Below are 23813 nucleotides of genomic sequence, written 5' to 3' on the forward strand. Positions count from 1 at the left end.
AATACCAGCCCTAATTCTGGTCACTGCAACCAAGATGACTCCTACTGCCCCAGGTGGCTGCTGGGTGTGTAACTGCAATGCACACGTGAGGTTCTCACAGAACAGTCACAGCGTGGCAGGAAGGGAGATGGAGATGTACCCTAATCCATCCTCCTGTACCAAGCCAGGATCAATATGTCTAGACCATCCTGACAGGTGCTTAAGGATATTTTTCTTGAAAGCCCAATGATGTCTCCACTCCCTATTTTCTTTGGGCAAACTACCCCAGGACTTTACCCTTCTTTTCCCCACAGTCATCCTAATTCTCCCATCCTACTATATTTTGTCCAAGTCCCAGCAGACAAGGAACACAAAACATTGCTATCTTCTACAGAAGCCTTTTATGAATGGAAAACTGTTACCCCATCTCTGCTCTGCCTTCTGGTTCCATGAGTTGACCGTTTTCCTCCACCTCTCCTCAGAGGCTGTTTTCTACGTCTCTGGTCACTCCTTTTGCTGCCCTCTGGGCTCTCTCCAGCTGGGGCCTGACGTCCTTGATGAGCAGTGCCCAAACTTGGATGCAGGACTCCAGCCGAGGCTGTGGTAGCAGGGCATGTGTCTCACATACAGCTTTTCTGTTTATGAATTCCAGCATGATAGCTGCAAAAAAAAAGCAAACAATGTCCTGGTAGCCCTTGAGATTTGGACATGGTGGAGATGAGGACCATATAAGTACATAGATGGATGTGTGGATGAAATGCAGACTTTCACCAGTCAGACAAAAGAAACCGAGCTTGGGGAAGCGGCCCCGCGGTGGCTGCTGGTGTTTGTGAGCCCGGGTCTGTCCTGCTGAGCTGTGGGAGGAGGGTCATTCCCACCCCACAGGACACTTCCTGTCGCTGTCCTGTGGTCAGGAGCAGTAGGAGTCATCTTGGTTGCAGTGACCAGAATTAGGGCTGGTATTTCAGAAGGTTCTCAGTGTCCCCTGGGCCCACCGCATGTCACACACTCAGCAGTTCTCAGCCTGGCCACACCAGCCTGGGAGCTCAGTGTCCCAGCAGCAGCACTCAAGGGGTCTGTGCTCCACTTCTTCTCAGTGATTCTCCTTTACCTCTAACTAGCAAATCCTGTGATTAATCTGTTGACCCCCCTCTTAGAAATGGCAGAAATGCAACAACACCTTCCCGCAGCCCATTGGTGACAGGACACTGTCCTGTCACAGGACACTTCCTGACACATCAGCAGCCCTGTGGTTGCCCCCTGGGCACACATGGGATGGGTTTGCCATGCTGGGGGCTCCCAGTCCCTGTGGGCCCCACGAGCTGAGAGGGTCTGAACCTTTCTGCTGCTGGAGCTGGGCTGTGGTGCCTGTATCCATCGGCAGCCATTACAGCCGTTCTCCTTTGCTCTCCACTCCTGAAGGAAGAGGCTCTCTGTGAGAAGATGAGTTGCACATTTTCCCCCTCCCCTTCAGCCCAGGCGTTAGGCAGGAGGCTGCTGCGTGATGCAAAGTTGGGCTCTGCAGAGGATGGCGGGGAGGCGTCGGAGGAGCCCGCGGTGGTGGCTGGAATTCCTGTTGCCATAACAACCCAGTGCAGCCCTTAAATATAGAACCGGTTTTACCCCGTCGCCCCGCTCTGTCCTTCCTTCTGCAGCACAGAGCAAGCGGGCTTTGCTCCCTCCTTGCTGCCACCTGTAGAACCCCAAAGGTGGGAAATGGGGGCACCCCTACAGCAGTGTGTGCTGTGTGGGGTCAGGAGACCTGCTGACCATGACTTCGGGGGCTCTGTTCCATTCACAGCTTTGGTGTGTGGGACCCAAATTCTGCTTTGGCCCAGTGAACATCTTCAGGGAGGCTGGACTGAAAGAAAAGATCCCCTGGAGGAGTGGAAAACATTTAACTGCTGGAGCAGCTGTGCCTGTGGGGTGGGAGGGTACCCAATGCAGCCGGGCACAGTGCAGCTCTCCTGGCAGGGTTGGTCCAAATCCAGCCCAGGGATGGTCCTGAATCCAGCCCAGGGATGGTCCAAATCCAGCCCAGGGATGGTCCCAAATCCAGCCCAGGGATGGTCCAAATCCAGCTGAAGTCCCTTAGCCTGTGAGAAAGGTCATCATGTGGAAAATTTACTGTGTGCCTTTGGTATCCCCAGTGTATGATTACACTGCAAAACCATCTGTTTATGTTTATTGCCCAGCAAATTGTGTAGATGCTTTTAGAAGTTCTTGTTTATCTATTTAATTAAAAATGGGGTGTTATACCATGGATCAGGAAAAGCCCTAAACTGCAGGAATTATTTATTGTTGCAATACAGTGGGAGAACTCCCAGAATCCTGGCTCTACTCTGTTGCTTTCATTATGGTGGTTAGTTGAAGTAATTTCATTCTGTTAGTTTGTAAGAAGGATACTTGGATTGCAAGACAAAGCTGCTTGTTGGTATGAAATGTTAAAATTAAGGTTTTCTCATAAAATCTTAATTCCTCTCCCTTGTTAATCTACAGAGAAGTGCAACCTGCAAATGTCAGATGAAACCCTTATTCTTTACCATCTCCAATAGCATCTTATCCCTTTTAATATTGTGTAATTTTCTCCTGGTTGAGTCTTTGAAAGAAGCTAACTTTCCTGAAATGGCCTTTCATTCCTTCTGGAGACCAACAAATGGTGGAAAATTCCAACCTGAGCATTTTTGGCTCTGGCAAAGGTACAAGTAACTGAATATGGAACAACCTGGGCAGGTCAGGCAGGTGCCCCCAGTGCAGCAATAGGAGGCAGCTCTTTGCACCGACTCCTTTATCCCCTCAGAGGCATTTTCCTTCTGTTGACCTCTTCTGAACTAGATTTGAAAGACATTAGGTCATAAATCTTGGGGTTTAAGAAACAAAGATACCACTTGGGGATATCACAGCCCAAAAAAGGACATCGGGGTTCAATATCAATTGAACATTGAGTAAAACAGCAAGGACTTGCTTTCCATCCCCTGGCTGTCATCTTCCACCTCTCTCTTTCTTGAGAATTGTTACTTTTTAACCCAACCAATGCATTGACCAGTGCACTGGGGTGATGGGTTTGGTAGAAGTTGTACTCCACCCTTGTTTCTATCAGTTTTGTACCTGTGGGACTGCAGCTTTGAGGCTGTGTCTGAGGGTCTGGGGGGGCTGTGTGTGCTCTGCAGTCATTCCCAGTAGCTGAGCACTGGAGGGCTCATCCTGGAGATGTGTTTCAAGGGAAAACGACTGGCAGAATCTAAAGGCTGCAACCTGCAATTAACTTTGCACATGGATCCATTCCAGTGGCACAGAGGCACTGAAGGACTGGGGTCCCTGGGTGTGATTGTGGGTGTGACTGGTGCCTCCTGCGGGGCACTGGCTGCAAGGTTCCTCTCCTCCGGCTGCAGCTTTCCAGCCGCTCGGTGCTGACGCAGCCTCCTGCTCTTTGGGCTCCTTCAGGAACACTGAATTCAAACCTGGAAACTGTGAGCAGCCCAAAGGATTTGTTTGTATCTACAAAGTCACCCCCCTAAATGTACTTTAGTCCGTGTTAGGGCTGGAGCATCACATTTCTCCTGATTAAGCAAATGATTGGGAGGTTTGGTTTCAAATTGCACTGCAAAGACTTGTAAAGCAAACCACTGAAGTTGCTGGGTGGCTCCCCAGACAGTGCTGCTTGTTTGTGCTTGTTCCCATCCTCATTAAACTTTTTCCACAGGGAAACTCCAGGGGCAATTTATGCTACTCCTGTGCTGTGACAGGATGCCACTGAGATCAAAGCTGTCCCCCGCAAGGAGCCAGCCCCACTGGTGCAGGAGATGCCCAGCCTTTCCCCCGTGCCTTGTCCCCAGAGAAGCTGGGCTTCTCAGCACTGGAGGGAACATTAAGTAGTTGCTTGAAATTCCATTTGATTCCCTCGTCACCATGTCCCTTCACAGCCAATGGTATGAGGGCTCCCAACCCCAAAGCAGCTCCAGCTTTTACTGTTGGAATGGCACAAGAGGGAGAAGGAGAGTGTTTATGGCAATTCAGATCAGGGAGTGGCCAAGAAAAAAGGGCTGCTTTGTGAAACTTTTTTCAAGGCCTGCCTATTTTCTACCAGTTTCCCACAAAAGGTGAGACATAAAAAGCTTAACCTGTTGGAAATTCTCATCAGCTTGATTCTCACCTCGATGTGCAGTTCTCGTGAAAGCTTCTCCCACTGATGGCAACAACCTCTCTCAGTGGTAACAGCGTCAAGGCAAACAATCTTGGTAGGAATCACTAATGGACATCTCTTCAGATTTAAAGTACATTTAGCTGCTCATTCATCCCCCATCCCATGGCGCCCATCTCTCAGGCTGAAAGGGAATATTACAGTACTTTCTTCCCAGGAACCATGTGAGATTGCTCTCTGACTGTATATCCACTTTCAGGATCCACATATGCAAGAGCAGAGCAATTCTTGTTCTCATTATCCTCAGGAAACTCTCTGCGCTCCAGGACATTCAACTGATGGCATTTTTCCAGTGTTAGACCACGAAGCAGATTTTGTCTGTGGCTGAGTTCAGTGTTTGCTTTGCCTCTAAGGCTGAGCCCTCAGCCTGTGTTTGTTAAAGAGGAGCTGGGCAGACCACAGGCCAGGGGTGGAAATTAGGGGGTGTGGGACAGGAGTCAATCACAGCAGGAACATGTTCAGGTCACAGCTACCTCACTGCCACCTCCCCACCTCATGGAGCTGTGTTCCCAATTCAGGTGGAAGCTCTTTAGGGAGGGGACCTGACTCCTCTTGCCCTGCTGTGAAGACTGTGAGAGCAGGCAGGGCCTCCTGCCTATGAATTCCTGGGAATGCTGCTGCCTCCAGGTCCTGGACCCTGGCTCTCCCAAGCATTTGGCCTACACTGTTGATAGGTAGGAGAAAATTTCTCAGATCCTTTTGCAAGTTCCCAAGCAGATGGGTGACAGGGACAAATGGACTCACTGGGGACTTTTCATTCCTCAACAAGCAGAAATCTGTGTATTTTTCCTTCCCAAAGCCATTGTATTTGCTCTCAAACCTGATGTGAACAAGACACAGCCAGGAGACAATGTTTTACACACCTTAGGGAATAGGCTGGTGCTTCCAGAGCTTCCCATGACCCCAGAGTCATCCTCATCAAGCAAAGAGGAAAGGTGGGTCTGACAGAGCAATCCTTGGGAAGAGGAGCCAGGGGCCAGTGCCTGTGGTGAGGGAGCACAGGCAGACTGAAGAGATGCCCGGGAGGAAATGCACATCCTGAGAAAGGCAGAGAGCTGGAGCCACGGGGGATGGCCCCGAGTGTGCTTTGTGGGAGCCCCAACCAGAAGCTTCTGTGACAACCAGGGTGCACGGGCGTGTTTCCTGCCCTCCTCCAGAGCGGTGCCAGCTGAGCAGGGCTGCAGCTCTGCCAGCCCCTCCTCGGGCCAGCAGCAGGGAGGGAAGCCAGCCTGGAACGAGGGGGTTTGGGGCACCCCTGGGACTTCAAAATGCATCCAAAAAGTTTAGACAAGCTGAAAACTTCAACTCTTTATCTTTCTTTAAGGTTCACTTTTGGATCATATTTTGCTGTCTGCTTCCAGTATTTCCCCCTGGTATTGCAGTGTTTCCATGCTCCTGGGCTCTCAGTAGCACAAGCACTATCTAGCTCAGTTCTTTTTGCACTTTTCAACACTTGTTATGGATCTCTGCCAAGGAACCCGATAATTTTTTTTTCCCATTTAAGGGAAAGAATTTTGGGCTATAAAAGAAAATCTCCATTGTACCTAAAGTGTTTCCAGTCTGGAAAGAAAATCCCTGGAAACTGAGGGAAGTCTTAAAGGGACATAGTAGGAAACACTCTGCAACAGAGGCAGTTTATTGTGCATGATTGCCTTTCCCACTCCCAAAGAAAAGTACAAGGCCCTTGGGCTGCAAGAGCTCTATGGGTTATTGTTACCTTTTAGAGCTCATTTCAGAATGTGAAACTCAGCAGTGGGGAACCAGCCAAAACTCGGGGGCCACCGAAGCTGCTGCTCCCCTCTCTGTCCCCCACGCTGTGACGGGGCTGGGCCCTGGTTTGCAGACGGGCCAGGAGCCTTCCTTTTCCCACAGCCCTTCGTTTTCCTGCCAGCAGTAAATGAAGTAAACCAGCCTTCCCTCCTGCTCCACAGGATGGACAGGAAGATGCCAGACCGTCACACGGCGCAGGTGTTTGGGAAGATGTGATGCTTTTCCTTATGCAGGCAGAGGAGTCACTGCAGATCAGCAGAGGGATATTTATTTCCACATCTAGGCTCAGCCTATTTCCCTCTCATATTGTAGCTCAACAAACACTGCCTTACAGACCTGCTCCACCTGGCAGTGAAATCCAGATATGTCTGTGCCACTATGCAAGCCCAGGAGAGCGTATCTTTGCTGTGCTCTGCATATTTCCTCTGATGTACTCGGGGTTTAAGGTGTTTCCTTGTCAATTACTGCTGTAATACCCGGAGAGAAACAGGGTTTGCACAAACTGCATCCAAACATTTGGCTGGCTCCATAGGCTGGGGAAATAACAAACCATAAATTAAGTTTGCAAAGCTCAGAGTACAAAAATATCAATTGAAATGTGTATCCAAACCAAGAGTGGGTGAAACAACCTTGGAGAAGAGCGAGCAGGATGCACATTTCTGCATCTTCAGGCCTGCACTGCCCCTCGCTGACAAACTCTTTGTGTGGGACAAGAAATGCTGCAGGGAACAGATGTCCTGGGGGTGGAAACATCCTCTTCTCTCCCCAGACTCGTGGATCACCCCAGGCAGAGCCAGCTGGAGGGACTGCCCTGGGCAGGGCTCCCTCTCCCAGCTTCCTCAGTACCATTTTCAGCAGTGGCCAGAAGAGCAGTGTGGAAGGGGAGCTGCCAGCCCTGGAGGAGCCTGTGCTGCCCCTCGTGCCCTGCTGCCCCTGCTCGTGCCCTGCTCCAGGGCTGCTCCTCCAGCTCTGGGCAGAACACGTGCGTGGCAGTGGCAGGGGAGCCTGCATGACGCAGGAAGGTACAAATGCCCTGCTAATAAAGCCAAGGTGCCTCTCCCCCAGTGATTTAACTGGTGAATCTGATGCATCTCCCTGCATTAGGCTGCTTGTCATTTTCCCTCCCAGCATCACGAGGGCAGATAATGTGCCCAGGAGGTCAGTGCTGACAAACCCTTGCTCTCCTATGGCACCTGCCAGCTGGAAGTTTCAAAGCATTTTATAATCATTAACAGATTGAGCTTCCTAGCCCTGATCGGGGGTTTTGTCTCTGTTGTAAGAGGGGTAAAGTCGGGTGTGGAGGTGAAATGATGACAAAGCAACAGGAGAGCTGAAGTGCTCTCAATATTGCCCTAATGTCTGTCCTGTATTGGGAGTATTCATGGGGCAGGAGGAGCTACTTCACTGGAGGGGCCCTGGGCTGGGATTAAGCTGGTCAACAGGTTTTATTCCCAATTCTTCCTTCCACCCCTTTCTGGGTGATCTTGCTTTTCTATATCTTTATTTCCTCTTCTCCAAAAGGAAGGTAGCGACCAACTCCTTGTAAGAAATTCCTAAACATAGATCTGATATACAGTTGTGTGAAGAACTGGACAAAAGCACTGTTTGGGATTTCAGAAGGCAACCTCTCAGGAAGATGTAGGCATTCATACACCAAATATGATAGTCTAGCACTGACATTGAGAACACTGGGCATCAGGAGCCAGGCACGAGTGAGAGAAGCATAGAAAATGGGGGAAAGCAGCACTGGGGGTCATTTTTCCTAGTTAATCACATAAAAACAGACAGCAGGCTCCAATTTCAGGAACTGTCACTAGAGTCCAGGAGCCACGAGCAATCAAGGCAAGAGAAGGGCATAGCTGTGTACCCCAGGTACACCAGCCCAAACTGGTGAACTGCATTAAGTGATACTAATTGGTACTAACAGAGCTCCAGGCTGCTGCTGAGGGCCATTTTCCCTGGTGGGAGTGAAGGAAGGAGACAAGAGGGACAGCCTGGCAGAGGAATACTTTGATTGCTGTGCTCTTGCCTGGAAAGTCGACGTTTTCTCTATTTCTGCTGTGTTTTCAGGTTAGTAAATGCTGCTTTACGTTGTATTTATAGTCCTAATCGGCAGCAGAGCTCCACTGCTATTCCTCCTATCTGTTTCTGCAAATATCGGCAAGCATCGTTGCGGGCTCGTTCCCCCGACGAGGGGCAGCCGGGGTGGGGGCGAGGGCCCGGTTCGCCCTCACAGCCGGGTTGATGAGCAACCTCCCTGAGCTCCGCTGCTCCCGGCTCGGCTCGGCACCGCCTGGGCTGCGGCGGGGCCCTGCCGGGCTGCCTGGCGCTCTGGGCTCCTCGCTTTGCCGTGGCACACGCCGCCGCTCCCGCTCTCGGCTGCCGGCCCCGGGAGCTGCCGGCACGGCCCCGCCGCCGCAGGGAGGGGGCCGGCGGAGCGGAGCGGGGCCGCGGAGCGGAGCGGGGCCGGCGGAGCGGGGCGGCCCCGGCGCTGCAATGCTGCGCTCCGGCTCGCGGTGGAGCTGCCCGGCCCCGGCCCCGACCCCTCCGCCCCGCGCGGGACAGCCGCGCCCGGCCGCGCCGGAGCCGCGGGCTGCACTTGTTGATCCCCGTGCCGAGGCAGCGGCAGGAAGCGCCGGAGCTTTCCTCCGTGTCTGCCCGGCGAGCGGGCTGGGGGGCGGGCGCAGACGCGGCTCCGGCGCTGGCTGTGGGTAGGAGCGAGGAGCCGCAGCCGAGGGAAGGCCTTGGAAAGCTTCCTGCCGAAGGACCCGGTTTACCTCGTTTCCCTTCCCCTCCCCCTGGGCTCCGTGGACAGCCGGGAGCGCCGCCGCCATCCCTCCGCCCTGAGGCTGCCCGCGGGGGGATGCGAGCGGGGCCGCCCCCGCCGCCCGCCCCGCCGCAGGATGTAGCCGCCCTCGGCCCCGCACACCCCGCACCGCCTCGCCGGGAGCCCGCAGGAGGAGGTAGGTGAGGGCTGGGCTCGGGCCGGGCCACGGGAGCCTCTCCCCGGCTGCGGCGGCCGGAGGCAGCGGCGGGGCTCCGGTTTTGGGGCTGGGGGAGCCTGGGTCGGTCGGGGGCCGAGCCCCGAGCTGTGCCGGCTGTGCTCGGGGGAGCCGCTCCTGTCTGCGCCGGGCTTTCTCTTCGTGCCATCTTGTGTAAGCAACAGTGCTCGGGGCTGTCAGGAGCCCCCCCCCGGCTCCCTAAGACAGGCTGGGGTTTTTTTCTTATTCCCGTTTTCTTTGCTTTCCCGGTTATGCAGAGGCCGGTGCGGGGGGCTTGGGGGGCGTCCCTGGGCAGCCCAGAGAGGCAGAGCGCGTCGTTAGAGTGGCTGTAAATCCTCCCTTCTCCCTGCCCCAGCTCTTTCCTCGGGAAATCTCTAAGGCTGGAGTTACTAAAACCCTGCGCATCTCCCCGCAGCCTACACGGCCGGGCAGGGCGGGGGGCACCCCTGGGGGGGCCGCTCGGGCTGGGTCGTGGGGACACGCGGGGTCCGGGATGGGAGCCCGGGGCCAACGCGTCCCCGGCGCCTCCTGGGGCGCATCGCCGAGCGGTGCTCGGGGCAGCCCCGCGCCCGACCCGACGCCCGGAGAGGCTCTCGGGGCCGTGCCCGACCCCCGCAGCCCTCCCGGGCGGAGGCGGGGGCCCGCCGGGGCGGGGGGACCCCCGGCCGCCGCCCGGGGGAGCTCGGCGGCAGCGGCGGCCGCACGTGGAGCGGGCCGGGCGCGGGGCCGGGCGCGGTTCAGCACCGGCGGGCGGACAGCGCCGCCGCCCCCCCGCAGGTTGGCGGGGGCGGCGGGCGGGGACCCACGCCGGCCTCTCTTGCAGCTCCGGGGCATGGAGGGGAAGGAGAGGTGAGCAGAGCCGGCCCCGCGCCCTGCCCCGCGCCGCACCGCGCAGCGTCCAGCCCGAGGGGGACCAGCGATGCCTCTGGGGATGAATAAGCATGGATCTCGCTCTACTACCTCTTTGCCTCCGGACCCCACCGAGATCGTCAGGAGCAAGGCCTGCTCCCGAAGGGTCAAGCTCAACGTGGGGGGGCTGGCCCACGAGGTTCTCTGGCGGACCTTGGACAGGTTGCCGCGGACCAGGCTGGGTAAGCTCAGAGACTGCAACACGCACGACTCCCTGATGGAGATCTGCGACGACTACAACCTGGAGGAGAACGAGTACTTCTTCGACAGGCATCCCGGGGCGTTCACCTCTATCTTGAACTTCTATCGCACTGGCAAGCTGCACATGATGGAGGAGATGTGCGCCTTGTCCTTCAGCCAGGAGCTGGACTACTGGGGGGTGGACGAGATCTACCTGGAGTCCTGCTGCCAGGCCCGCTACCACCAGAAGAAAGAGCAGATGAACGAGGAGCTGAAGAGGGAAGCAGAGACCCTGAGGGAAAGGGAAGGGGAGGAATTCGATAACACTTGCTGTGCTGAGAAAAGGAAAAAGCTCTGGGACCTCCTGGAGAAGCCCAACTCTTCCGTAGCGGCCAAGGTAAGCGCTCCACATCTCTGTCTGCTGGCTCGTGACTGGCGATGCTTACCTGAGGTGCTGCCCTTGCTTTAGTGCCTGGGCACTTGTGGCTGGGTGGATGCTGTGAGTGAAGGAGAGGAAGGCCTCTCATATACAAATGAATTCCAATGGTTTTTTGGGTGTTTATTTGGTAGTTTGGAAGGGATCTGGTTTGAGCATCCCTGGGGCAGCCTGGGCTGCTCAGTGTGGGAGAAGCTCCTCTGAGCAGTGGGTCAGCGTGCAGAGACTGCTGTGGCTGGACATTTTAGACTTGTTACCCACTGGCCCGTGTTGGTGCAGTTTGTAATAGAGATTTCTTTGGGCCTAAAACGTGTGAGTCTTCTGCTGCTTAACCAAACTGGCTTTCAAGAAGCCACTTCTGCTTGAACTCCCAGACCCAGGTGCAGTGAGGAAATAATGCCTTCCATTCCAGGGCTTAATTTTTTTTTTTTTTTTTTTTTTTTTTTTTTTTTTTTTTTTTGGTAGTGAAATATATCTCCTAGTTATTTGTATCATGCACTCCTAGGCTACATGTCTGCTAAAGCTGGTGTTTGAATTTCATCCTTTACCTGATTCCAGCCTTTTAAAAGCCTTCCCTGTGCAAGTGATGCAGCTCTGTCAATAGCTGAAGTGCTGCTTACTCTGAAGTTGGTTCCAGTGGACAGATCTACTTGAAGGCATTTTGAAGATAAGATCCATGTTGGGAGAAACCAATGTCAGAGTTGGCTCTGATAATTTAGCTGCCTCATGTTAGTCACATTTTCTTTAGTGAGGAAAATCTCTGCGAACACTGTGATTCAGTAACCATGGGGACAAAAGTGAAGGGGGAGAGGTTGAAAACTGTGGGATGAATAACTGAAAAGCATGAGAGACTGAGCAGTAGGGACCAAAACTTGAATTTTCTGTATACCCACGTCCTCACTGTATGGCAGAGAAGTCACAAGAAGCTCTGGCTACCTCTGTAATGCACATCCCTCTGTACAAACATCTGCAAACACAGACCTTGGCTCTATCCCTTGGAAGTCTGGCTTGGATGGGCTACTTGTGAAAACAGACTCCTTTACCTCTTTTTATCTCTTCTCAAAATGCTGCACATCACGAACCAAGAATGTGTATGAAACTTTGGGGAAGGGATTTCATGAGGTATGGACTGGCTCAGCCCAGCACGGGAAGGGGAGGCATGGTCTGCCTGCTGAACCCATTATCACTTTTTTAATGTCAAACGGAGCCCCAGAGTGCCTCTATCTCTCCAGTGGCACGGATGACACCGTGATGAACACATTAATAATTTATAAGGCTCCTTTGGCACAGTCCTGGAATCCTGAAACACAGGCCCCAGGCTTTGCTGTCTGTGGCACTGACTCAAAATCCATTAGAGACTGTTGATGTTCGTGATTTATTGTATATGAGCAAGGGTCATTCTTGCCAAATAAGTGTCTTTTGTGATTTATAAATGAAATACTCTAGCTTCATTTTCTGAGAAAATTCTCGGAGTAAGTGCACCCGGCATTGCAGGCTCTGGATTAATTGAGAGGGAATGGTAATGCATCATTACCCTTAGCATTTAAAGCTGCCATTCTGTGCCTTCATTACTGCAACGAAAGTGATGCTGTGTGCTCTCAAAGCTCAACTATTCCAGCAGCTCCCAAACACAGGTTCCCACTCGTTTCGTGTGTTAGCGGGGCAAACAGGCCTGATGAACAATTAGCTTAGCAGGCAGGGACAGCAGTTCTGCTAAGCCTATTCTTTATCCGATTTGCTCCCTGCTGGTGGATTGCCTTTCCCTTGTGCCAGAGAATGCCCTCAGCTTTGATCACCTTCCCGAGAATTCAATCCACATATTGAATAGGTTGGACTCGCCCTTCCACTTCTGATGGAAGGACATGGGGAGAGGGACTTGGCAGCCTGAGCCGCTCTCTGCCCTATCCAGCTGTGCCCAGGCTCCCTTGCAGGGTGTGTGTGCTGAGTCTGAGCCCCTGGCTGGCAGCCCCTGGGCAGCTTTCCCCAGCTGGCTGCTCAGGGCAGCGCTCGTGCAGAGGCCACGGGCCTCCGGCAGCTTCTGTCAGCTCTCCTAAAGCCAGACTTCCTCTGCTTTGCCGGGTCTGGGAGCTCAAACTGTTCCTGTGGAAAGGGAACAAAGTAAACTCTTGTGAGGTTTAATGTCATGCGAGGTTCCAAAACTGCTGCTGGGGAAATCCTAAATACTCTTGTTTATTTTTTTCTCTTCAGACTTGTTCCACTGAGTGCAAAGGGTTTTCCGTGCAACAGATACAAGATACCTTTATGTTGTCTTTAAGCAGTCCAGAAAAGGGGTACAGGTGCAGGTTCTCCCCCCAAGCCAAACTAGGGTACTTGGCTGCATTTTAACATTTTCTGCACAGCACCTCACCCCTCCATACCAGCTTACTCCTGGGTTATACTGGGACCAGTTAAACAGACGGAGATGTTTTTTATTTGCTTGGTTTTCAGAGTTTAGGTTTACCTATTTTTTATTCCTGGGTGCTTTTTGTTGGTTTTGTTTTTTATGGATTTTATTTGTATTATTTATTTAAATGGGGCAATATGTGGCAGACCCCAGGGTGTAAAGCACCACTCAAGAGAAGAAGAATCCCCCAGACATTCATTTTTGTTGCTTTCTTATCCCCTGGAAATTTACCTGTATCTTCTGGTTAACTCTGTCTGGCTTTTAAACCAACCATCGTGGCAAGCAGGGTCTTATTTACGTGCGAGGCTTTTCCCTCTGTGTGACTGGAGAGCACCCTCCTGGATTTTCCAATTCCCTCTCCTTGGGAGGCCCCAGGGTTGCAGAGGAGGCGCTGGGGCCGCAGCCCCGCTGTCACCCCGCTGTCACCCCAATGCCACCCCGCTGCCACCCAGCTGCCACCCCGCTGTCACCCCGCTGTCACCCGGCTGCCACCCCGCTGCCACCCCACTGCCACCCCTCTGTCACCCCGCTGCCACCCCACTGTCACCCCACTGTCACCCCGCTGCCACCCCGCTGTCACCCCACTGTCACCCCACTGTCACCCCACTGTCACCCCACTGTCACCCCGCTGCCACCCCGCTGCCACCCCGCTGTCACCCCACTGTCACCCCACTGTCACCCCACTGTCACCCCTCTGTCACCCCGCTGCCACCCCACTGTCACCCCACTGTCACCCCACTGTCACCCCACTGTCACCCCGCTGTCACCCCGCTGCCACCCCCGCTGTCACCCCGCTGCCACCCCGCTGCCACCCCCGCTGTCACCCAGCTGTCACCCCGCTGTCACCCCCGCTGCCACCCCCGCTGCCACCCAGCTGCCACCCCGCTGTTACCCCCGCTGTCACCTGGCTGTCACCCCGCTGCCACCTGGCTGTCACCCCACTGTCACCCCACTGTCACCCCACTGTCACCCCGCTGTCACCCGGCTGCCACCCCGCTGTCACCCCCGCTGTCACCCCACTGTCACCCCCACTGTCACCCCGCTGTCACCCGGCTGTCACCCCGCTGCCACCCAGCTGCCACCCAGCTGCCACCCCACTGTCACCCCGCTGCCACCCCCGCTGTCACCCCACTGTCACCCCGCTGTCACCCCACTGTCACCCCACTGTCACCCCACTGTCACCCCGCTGTCACCCGGCTGTCACCCCCGCTGCCACCCAGCTGCCACCCAGCTGCCACCCCACTGTCACCCCCGCTGCCACCCCACTGTCACCCCCGCTGCCACCCCCGCTGCCACCCCACTGTCACCCGGCTGTCACCCCTCTGTCACCCCGCTGCCACCCCCGCAGCAGCAGCAGAGGGGACAGTGCTGCTCTCCCCCGGGCACAGCCCGGTCCCTCTGGGAGGTGTCAGACCCCCAGCACGGCTCCAGGGCAGGCAGGGCCCCCAGTGCCCAGCCTGGCTTCAGCTCAGCCCCGTGCCTTGGGCTGGGATGCTCTGTGCTGCCCTGCACTCACCTGCCCAGAGGGAAACCCCTGTGCACAGGATGCAGCACTCCAGGGACTTGGCCGCTGTCAAATGAAAAAAAGTATCAGGCAGTTATGAAATAAAACTCTGCATTCATCTCCTCCTAACCTTAGCACATATTTTAAAGGATCTGATTCTCCCATTTCCTGTGGTTCTTTGCCTGCATATCCCTGAGAAACATTCACTGCAGGCTTTGTGGATGCTTTCTCCTCTTCCTGCAATCACTGTTTTTGCATGTTCATGCTTATTTTTATCATTCTCCCAGTCTATCTTAATAGTTTGGTGGTTGATTCTTGGTTTTGTTTTCTAAATAGTATTCTTCATGTACTTTGGTGTACTCACAACATCCATTTTTAACCACAGAGGACTCTGGTGCTCGCTTCTGTCATGGTTTACTCTAGAAGCTGACGAGGTGCAGATATTTTCTGGAGTAGCTCTTACGCTTTGCTGCACGGCAGTTTTCCTTTCATCAGGAAAGAAAAGCAGCTCTCCAGAAGCCAGGCAGAGCTGCTGCTTTTCCTCGGGCGTAGTGTCCATGCCAGGGCAGTAGTGGTTAGCACAGCTCCAGCATTCTGGTTTGGGCTTTTAATCCTAATTGCTCCTTCCCTTGCCAAGGCTAAGCTTGGGCAGCTGGTTCCTGTCACCCTCAGCCCAGCTACCAGTCCTGGCTTGCCAAAGTCCCTTCTGAAGCTGCTGCTGCTTTCTGCTAACCAAGGCTGGTTAGGATCCATGGGTCACTCACCTGCCTGGCCCTTGGGAGAGCCAGCCTAGCTGTAATTCCAACTAGACTTCATGTGCTGTCCTTTAAAAATAAAAGACTGCAGTTGTTCGAGCTCTCCAGTATAAACAAATAACAAATTAGACCAGCTCAACATCTTAGATGAATGTCTATGGTTCTGGAAATTCTCCGATCACCTGGACCTTTCCAGCAACTCTGCAAGAACATTGCCCTTTTTGCTTCTTAAGAGGAAAGTAATTTTTTTCCCTCCTTTAGTCCTTACAAATGATTTCCCCGATCAATACTTGAGCAATTAGTGTTGCATGGGGTGTGGGGGGGGAAGTCTGCTCGTCTTACAGACTCCTCTGCATGTGCTGGTTTCATCTATTTTTCTCTTGCTGTCCTGAAGGCTGAGAAAAACACGATGACATCACCCACTTTGCAAAAAGCTTCTCTGCATATCTGCATGTCAAGTAGGATGTGCACTTCCTTTCCTCCTCGCTGCCTCCACTTCCCACTTGTCCCTGTCCTGTTGGGAGCTCAGCTGCAGTGATCCCTCCCTTCTGACAGGCTATTTCTCATCTTTCCCCCTGCTCCTGCTATGCCTTTGCCAGTGCAATAATATCACATTTATCCTTGAAAACATGCAACTCCAGTTCGGTAATCTCATTATGCATGCCTCTACATTCCTTGAACAGCTTTTCTCTGCTGCCCACTGCTCTCTGCTGCTAATCTCTGGATGCATTGCTTAGGGACTGGGGAGGATGCTCTGTAAGCTCATTTCTTATTATTGTTGATAGTAGTGACAAAATAAGAATGATAAAAGCCTCTTGGAGATGCATTTGCTACATCTAGAGCGTTCTTCCCCCACATGGGCTTTCTATTCCTGGCCTTCCCTTATGGTGTGCAGTTTTCATTCATCTCTAAACCTGCCTGAATTTAGCATTTGGCAGAGGAAACCCCTCTCCCGAATCGCAGGGGTCACATCTTAGCCGTGTCCTGTCTGTCTCCAAGGGTCCCATCACAGGGCAGATGCTGACTTTGACTGTTAAAGGCAGATTGCCCATATTTTGCCTCCATCTGCAACTTTTTTTAGTGTAATGCAGCTACTGCCTTGGCTTCTTTGCTATATATAGGAAACTTTTTCCCTTCATCCAAAATGAACTCATATCTTCAGGGATCCTCAAAAGCAGAGCCTCATTCCAAAGCCTGTCCCCTGGGTTCAGGGATTTGCCACTTTGGTCTGTGGCTTATTGCTGGGCTTCTAGCACAGCCCTGTCCTGTGGAGACACAAGTGATTTCTCTTCTGGATCAATCTCTTTTCATCCTGCAGCTGCTTTCTGGGTCTTGTCCTTCCAGTGGACTGAAATCTTTTGTCTGGGGAGCCCTAATTCCTATGTTTAGTTCCCTGCAATGTCTTCTGTGTCTGTCTCACCGGTGGACCTGCCCCCAGTGTATTGCTGTGCTGCCAGTTCCCAGAACTCCTCTCCATTACAGCCTCCACAAATTCCCAGCTGGGGGAGAAAGCCCCCAGCCACCCCTCAGTAAAAGTGCCAGCTTGGCAGTTGTGTCCTGTGGTTCTTTCCTGGCTCTGAAGAGACTTGCTGGGAGTCCTGGCGTGCCTCCTGCATGGGGTGCATCTGCCAACAGTGAGCTTGTTCTGAGCTCTCCAGGTGGGACCCTCACCTGTCGCAGGGGATGCTCTCCCCAGAGCTGTTATTTCAGCCCGTGGATCCAGGCAGGCAGCTGCCTGGCACTCCTTACAGAGGATGGTTTGGGTTCAGCTGTTTCCCATCCAAGCCTGCAGCTCTGTGGTCTCTAGAGAATTCTGTCAAAGGAAAGTTAATTGCTGGGCCTTGTGTTTTGTTTGATGCACTTGCCATCCAGTCCGTGGAGTACCAGTGTGCATGAACACGTGTATGTTGGCACACTGCTGGGTTTTTAACTTCTCTGTAACTCCCTGCTAGGGGAGCCTGGAGTGAGTTTGTGGTCCTGCCTGAGCATCCACATCCATGAGAGCCTGCCTGCCTCTGGAGGGAAGTGACAGGCTTACATGCTTGGGCTGAATTCCTTGGAGGACGTGTGCTATAGAAGTATAGTTGATGCTATTTTTAAAGCACCAGCTCTCATTTGTACCTTTGGAAAAAATCTCTGAGAAATTAATTCCCCTTGCTGCTCAGTGTTCTCCCATCCTGTTCAGCCTGAGAGCAGACAGAGTTTGAGGTGCCAACATTACCAGTCAAAAAGTAGAAAATCTTGCAACAATGGAAAATTCCTGTTTTGTTCAGCTGTAACTGCAGAGGTTTAGTAGTAATGGGATTCAGAAGAAAAGTGCTGGGCCCATTGCCCCAGGATGTGCTGGTGTGGTGTGATGTGCTCCATGTGCAGGTGTAGCTTTGGCAGGGAGCTGTAAAGCAGCTGCACGTGGGGCCAGGCCCTGCCCTGTGCTGGCCACCACCGTGTCCAGAGCTGGCTCTGCAGAGGCACTCCAGAGCCCTGTGGAAAAATCCATTCTTCTCTTAACTCTCCTTACAGTGGATAAATATCCTTGCTGTCACAGTCTTTCTCTTACCCATTTCTCCAATCACAATTTCCTTCTGATTTCTCATGATGTGAATGCCCCCATGGAGAGGAATAACCCAATGTTACTTTTACAACGTGAGCGTTGCTATTTGTCATTGCTAATGGCAAAATATTTATGTCAAAGAAAGTTCACAGCTGATCACTTAGTTCTTACAATAAACACAGTCCCTGTGATTTACTCTGTGGAGAGGCCTGGCAGCAGCAGAAGCACAATGGGGCTGCTGCGTTTGAGCGAGGCATTAATCTGAGCCCTCTCTCTCGAAGCTCTACATCCATGTTGTCATGTTAGGGCAGGTGAGGCTCAGATGTGATGAGAGGTGTGTGGTTTGGCTCCTAGATCAGCCAGGGGCTCAGCTCCCTCCTGGGCAGGGCTGGTTTCTGGGGCTGCCCCAGGGCTGGGAGCAGCAGCTGGGGCTGGGCTGCCCTGCTGGCAGAGCTCTGGGGTCCAGGGGTGGATGGGCTCCACGCTGCTGAGCCAGGCACTGAGCAGCTGCAGACAGCTCCCTGCCCACACCCCGCTGCCTCAGTGCCCTGCCCAAGCTGCTTTAGCCTTGGCACCCTCATCCTTAGGCTGACCCTGCCCTGAGCCCAGTCCCTGGGCAGCAGCCTCGTGTTTCCCCCCTGCCATCCCCAGTTCCTCAGTACAGCAACCATAAACCTCGTTGTGAGCTTCCCCCTGAGCTGGCCTGGTCTCTGCTTTCTCCCCACTGTCCTAGCTTCTCTTTCAGCCTTTCCTGTCTCCTACACGCCTGGTACCTGCTGAACATGTTTACCAGCAGGCCCTGGTGAGGTCTTGTTGTGATTTCTAATGAGAAATTGTACCCTGTATTGTAGGGATGGCCTGGAAGAGGGCTGAGGCAAGCACTGTGCCTTGGTGCCTGGCTATGGCCCCTCCCCAAGCACTAGATTCCCAAGCAGATTTATTTTCTAGGTCCCCAGTAACACCAGCAGCCCCAGTCCTGCTTCTGTGGAGGGTAAAACTCCCAGTGAATGTATTGGGAACAGATGAGTATTATAGTGTCTGTGCTCATCAAGCAAAGCTCTCAAAGTGCTTTGAAAAGATGGATTAGTTAAGGCCAGGACACACCTGTGATATATGTATTATCCCCATCTTAAAGTGAGGAGGTGACCATGGCCCAAGGTCAGTGAGGAGGCCTGGGCAGGGCTGGGGGGGACCCTGGCTTTCCAGTCTCCCGTGTCACCAGGACTTTTCACAGTCCAGATGAGCTTCCCGTGGTCCCTGGCACTGCCCACCCTGAGATCTTACAGAGGGAAAGGGGCTGGCAGTTTATCCAAGGGGATGGAGAGAGAACAACCCACTTGTTTTAAGCAGAGGCATTCCCACTGAAATGAGCCCAGCCTGCACAGGAAAGTGCTGGAAACCTTTGTCAGGTCTGAGGCACGAGTGCTTACAGAAAAACAGCAGGTTTTCCTCTGCTGGATCTAAAAGCAGAAGGTCTGTACTGGGGTGTTTCCATGCAGCTCTGGCTCGAGGGAGGGGATGCTGCTGAAGTGTTTTGAGCAGCAAGGGAGTGCAGATGTCAGACTAACACACAGAAAAACCTGTGGTGTGAAATGATCAAATAAGCCATAATACATAACTGCTCCCTTGATATGCATGCACATACATTAAACCTGCACGTCCATATGGGGGTTCCTTTTTACCAAACTTCACCTCTATAAGGAAGTTGTTTATTTCCAATTAAGGGCTGATCTGTGCAACCAGCTCTGCTTTGAGCACAGCAAATGCAGTGAGTGACCCGAGTGTTACTCAACAGGAGCGGTGTCTCCTCGGACACCCCAGCTGCCACCTTTGGTAGAAACCGAGCTCAGAGCGTGGGCTTGGGTAGCCTGGGAGCTCCTTGAAGATGGATTTGCATTTTTTGGTGCGTTCCCCCTTCCTCTTTCACAAGTCTCTCCCAGTCCCATTGTGGTTCCTGTGAGGTTGTGCTGAGGTTTGCAGTCATTCTGGCCCAGTGATGTGGACTGTTGGTCCAGGGGCTCTGGGTGATTTGTGCCCCTTCCCTGAGCTGCTGGCACTGCAGTGGGGGGAAGGTGGCTTTAGCTCAGCACTCGGGCTCTTGGTTTGTGTTTGGGCAAGATAAATGAACAGCAGAGCCAAAACCAAGCACTTGTTGGTGTTCAGCTAATACTGGTAACATCCATCAGGTATCTGTCTAATCTGATAAAAAACCCACGTCCCTGAGGAAAGCTGGTGAACAGTCAAAGCAAATTGAAGGAACAATTTATTTGAAAGTTCTTTTTTTCTGCTGTGTATAATCAGTTCCTATTATTATGAGTTGAACTTACTCAATACTGTTTGGACTAGGATTTGTGCAGAGTCTCTGGCCAAAAGCACAGATTAGTTTTGTTTTATTTTATTTAAGTCCATTTGCTCTTGCTCATTTTTGAACAAAATGGAGCTGTAAATCTCATTTGCAATACATAAACAGCATAAACACCAGAAATGCTCTCTCATTGGTACGGATAAGGCAAAATGCTTCTAAAGCATGATGATGCTTACCAAATGTTCAGATTCAAGATTCCTTGTGGATATCTCTTTAAAAAAAAACCCTCATTCTGCTAAAAGAATAAATTGAAGGTGTGAGCAAAGAGGTCTGTTGCAGTGTCACCACTTGAAGTCTTTTGTAGGGGCAGGAGCTACAGTAAGCACCCTTCCCATGGCAAGGAATCTTTTCCACATGCCAGCTGAGCTTTGCTTGGGTGGTTCCACAGCATCCAATGGCAGCATAAGCAGGAATGGAAACGTGTAGAGGCACAAGGCACCAGCAGCTTGGGTCCCTGAGGACCCTTCTGTGTCACTATGTCTACTCTTCTCCTGTCCTTCTCTGCAGTGCTGTGGTGTCTGTCCATCCCTGGCTCTCTCTGTCCATCCCAGTGTGTTGTGTTTGTCCTCCCAGCTGCCCTGTCAGGTAGAGCACTGAGATTGTCCTGGTGTATTTGGAGAGGGTGCAGAGGCTTCTCAGGGCCTGTGATGGAGAAAGGGGCAGAGCTGTAATTCACTTTTCATCTCTGGGGCCCCTTTTCCCTGGTGCAGCTGGATCCCAGCCATAAGTGTTCAAGCAGCAGCTGGAATACATGAAAGCTGACCCCTGCCTAGGAATCCATCTGAGATTGTGTTTCTTTGTATTTCTGGGAATCAGGCTTGTGTCTGGCACATTCTCAGCGCTGAAAAACTTGGTTCACACAGCTGTGATTCTTCTGTTTGTTTGAAAATGTCCATCTCTTGCTCTCCACACTTCATTGCTTCTGCAGAACATGCTTTTGTCAACCACAGTGACCACACATTAAACAAACTCTCTACTCCTTGTAATTGGTGCATTTGACCACTTCCACTGTCAGCAACAGCTGCAACGTCCCTGTACTTCTCCATAACTGGCTACTCTCAGAAACCATGGATTCCTCAAGTGTCTGGGCTGCCGAGGAGTGGGACTCACTTCCTCAGGCAGTGTTTGCTGTCTGCCTTCCTGGTGGAATAAGGAGCTTTCACTCCTGTTTACTTACTCATGAATCTTTGGGAAATCTGTCCTTCATAGTATAAAAGTTGAATCTTTTAAGAAAATAAAAGGATAAAAAAAAAGTAGCATTGTCTTCCCTCCTGTCAATGTGCCAGAAGTTTATTAATAATACATAATAATTATATGTTGCGTTTCCTAGCTGCTTTCATGTGAGGATCTAAAAGTGCTTCACAAACATTAATTAAGTAATCCTCACGCCTGCCTGGTGCAGTAACTCTTGCTATCAATCTGCACTGAAGTATGACAATGCAGAAGACACAGTAAATAAGAAAACCTCCCAGAGACAGGCAAGAGCACAGCTGGTCTGGGAAGGCAAAGCAGGCTGGAGCAGATGCCAGCATGCCGTGGCTGCACTTTGTGGGAATCCAGCAGCTTCCCTGCCAGTGCATCAGTGCCATTCCCTCTGGAGCTCTGGGGCATTGGACACAGGCTGGACACAGCAGATAGGAGATTTTCTTGACCAAAGCAGAATTTTCTCTGCTGGCAAGAGGAAAGTTGTGATTGGCAGCAGATCCTGTGTCCTGGTTGAGAGCAGCAGAGCTGGTGGCAGCAGCTCTCTCTGAAGCTGCCTCAGCAATGGGATTGACTGATCCTTGCTCCAAGAGAGCCTCTGTTTGTTACCCTGGGCAGGAGGGGTCCTCAAGGGGTCCGGCAGGTGCAGTGTCCCACAAAGGGTCTCTTTAACCCTCAGCTGACCACCCAGGGGACCTTCACAGGTTTCATGGTGTCCCCACATAATGCTGCTCCTTCTCTTCTGCTCACAAAGCTTCAGGAAGTCCTGCACAGCTGCAAAGCTCACCCCTGCTCTTTCCTCTCAGTCCTTGGCCTGAACTGCTTGAGCACCTCTGTCTCATTACCTTGACTGGCATCCCTTAGTGTCGGTTTTTGTTGGGCAGAACAGAGATGGAGAGTAAATGAACACCAATGTTCTGCCAGCAGTGCCCCCTCAGTTTGCAGCTGTAGCTCACACCCGCTGCCAGGGTGCTGAGGTAAACTCGGGGCAGTCAGCACACAGTTGTTACTCCCTGCCTCTCATCTTCCCCAGGTAAGAGGCTGATTGATCTCAGCAGGTCTGGCAGCGCTCAGCTGAGGGGAGCCGTGTCTTGGGAAGGTGTTGCCTGTTCCTGGGAGGCAGGTGGGCTGGGACTGCGCTGGGCAGGAGCTGCCAGGTTCTGGGGTGCACTCAGAGAGGTGCTGTGGTGTTGGGAGGGGCTGCCAGGACGTGGCTGGGCCCAGTTTCCAGGAGTGCTGAGCACCCTGTGGCACCACGAGAGCTCTCAGATGCATCAGCCCCTAATTTCTCCTCCTGGAGGAGATGTCAAGTGACATGACCGGCATTTACTTCTGGTTTATTTTGATGAAGAGGTGGGTTTGGTAACTCCAGGTATATTGGATCCTACTTACTGTTATTTTGATCCTTAAGGTAAATTGGAGGCAGATGAAGTGTAGTCTAGGAATTATGATTAATTCCTACAGGTCAGAGCCCCAGTACCCTGCCTTGGCCAAAGCAGACGTTGTCACAGGGAGTTTTTGAGGACCAAAAGCCTGGTGGGTTCTTCATGCCACCCAAGGGACTGACACCCAGCACTCGGTGTGTGTGCTCTCTCCCTTCCTGACTCCAGGCTCCTGACTGTGGCTCAGCAGCACAGGGCACTCCTGGGCTGTCCTGATCAGGAGATATTTCCCCCAAACATAAGATGTGCTGCATTCTAGAGCACATCAGGTATCAGAGTGCACTTTGATAATGGATGTGTTTGTGCTCTCTCTGTCTGTGTTTACACACAATGTTATTCTACAGGTGTAACTTTAGACTTCCTGCAATCCCAGGGAATGGTCTCATTTAACATCTGCAGCCCTAGCCAAAGCTCCAGCACATGCCTGCTCAAATAGCAGATTTTCATCATGCTAGGCAAGTGCATCGAGTCTCAGCAGAGGGGTCTTTGGCCTCTCTTTTCTCTCTGCTGAACACTGGGGCAGGTGCAATTGCATTATTTTTGCCTGTTCATTAAGCTAAAGAACACATTTGATGAAGTTTCTGGCTATGAATGAATGACCAGGAATGAAACCCACTTGACTTAATGGTTATTTTTAAAGATGCTCTTAAGAGCTTTTGTAAAGTGGCTGTGAAACACATCTTAGTTTGCACTGTCTTCTGGAAAATTTGCTTCATGGTCCAGATAACTTGAGCATGGCAATGCCACTTCCAGGAGTTATAGATGTAATTAATTAAATCCATAAACTCTTTGTAGGAAGGTCTGTCATTTTGTTCTGTGTTTATATAGCACTAAGTACAACAGGGTCTTGACTCGCAGCTCGTGCACGCTACCCCAAAACGAGCAATAAATATGCTTTACAGGGAAAGCAAGGACGGCTGTGGGAAGGTGGGGGATTAGTCTCGCTAATTGCCGATGCCATTGGCAGGCTGGCCCGTTTCCCCGGGGGGAGGACGTGCCCGAGCACAGCTCGGAGCCCCCCGGGCTGGGATCTGAGCCCAGCAGGGCTCTGAGCTGAGGGACCTCTGGGGCAGGCAGCGGCTGCTCGGGCTGGCCCTGCCCCGTGCCCCTGG

At 52.5% G+C, this 23813-nt stretch overlaps 1 protein-coding gene and 1 long non-coding RNA gene across 2 annotated transcripts in view; one reads left to right on the forward strand and one right to left on the reverse strand.

Annotated features, from left to right (window-relative positions):
- Positions 1–363: 363 nt before the first annotated feature.
- Positions 364–1528, reverse strand: LOC128815983 (uncharacterized). Its single transcript, XR_008439760.1, has 2 exons — positions 1318–1528; positions 364–639 (listed from the first exon to the last, which is right to left on the reverse strand). It is a non-coding gene; the product is annotated as an uncharacterized LOC128815983 (long non-coding RNA).
- Positions 1529–9871: 8343 nt separating this feature from the next.
- Positions 9872–23813, forward strand: part of KCNB1 (potassium voltage-gated channel subfamily B member 1) — a 101003-nt gene continuing 87061 nt past the window's right edge. The window contains exon 1 of the mRNA XM_053993183.1: positions 9872–10438. Within this exon, the coding sequence (XP_053849158.1) occupies positions 9872–10438 (567 nt within the window). The remainder of the gene's footprint in view (positions 10439–23813) is intronic.

The sequence above is a fragment of the Vidua macroura genome, chromosome 17 (genome assembly GCF_024509145.1).
Source record: "Vidua macroura isolate BioBank_ID:100142 chromosome 17, ASM2450914v1, whole genome shotgun sequence".
Classification (NCBI taxonomy): domain Eukaryota; kingdom Metazoa; phylum Chordata; class Aves; order Passeriformes; family Viduidae; genus Vidua; species Vidua macroura.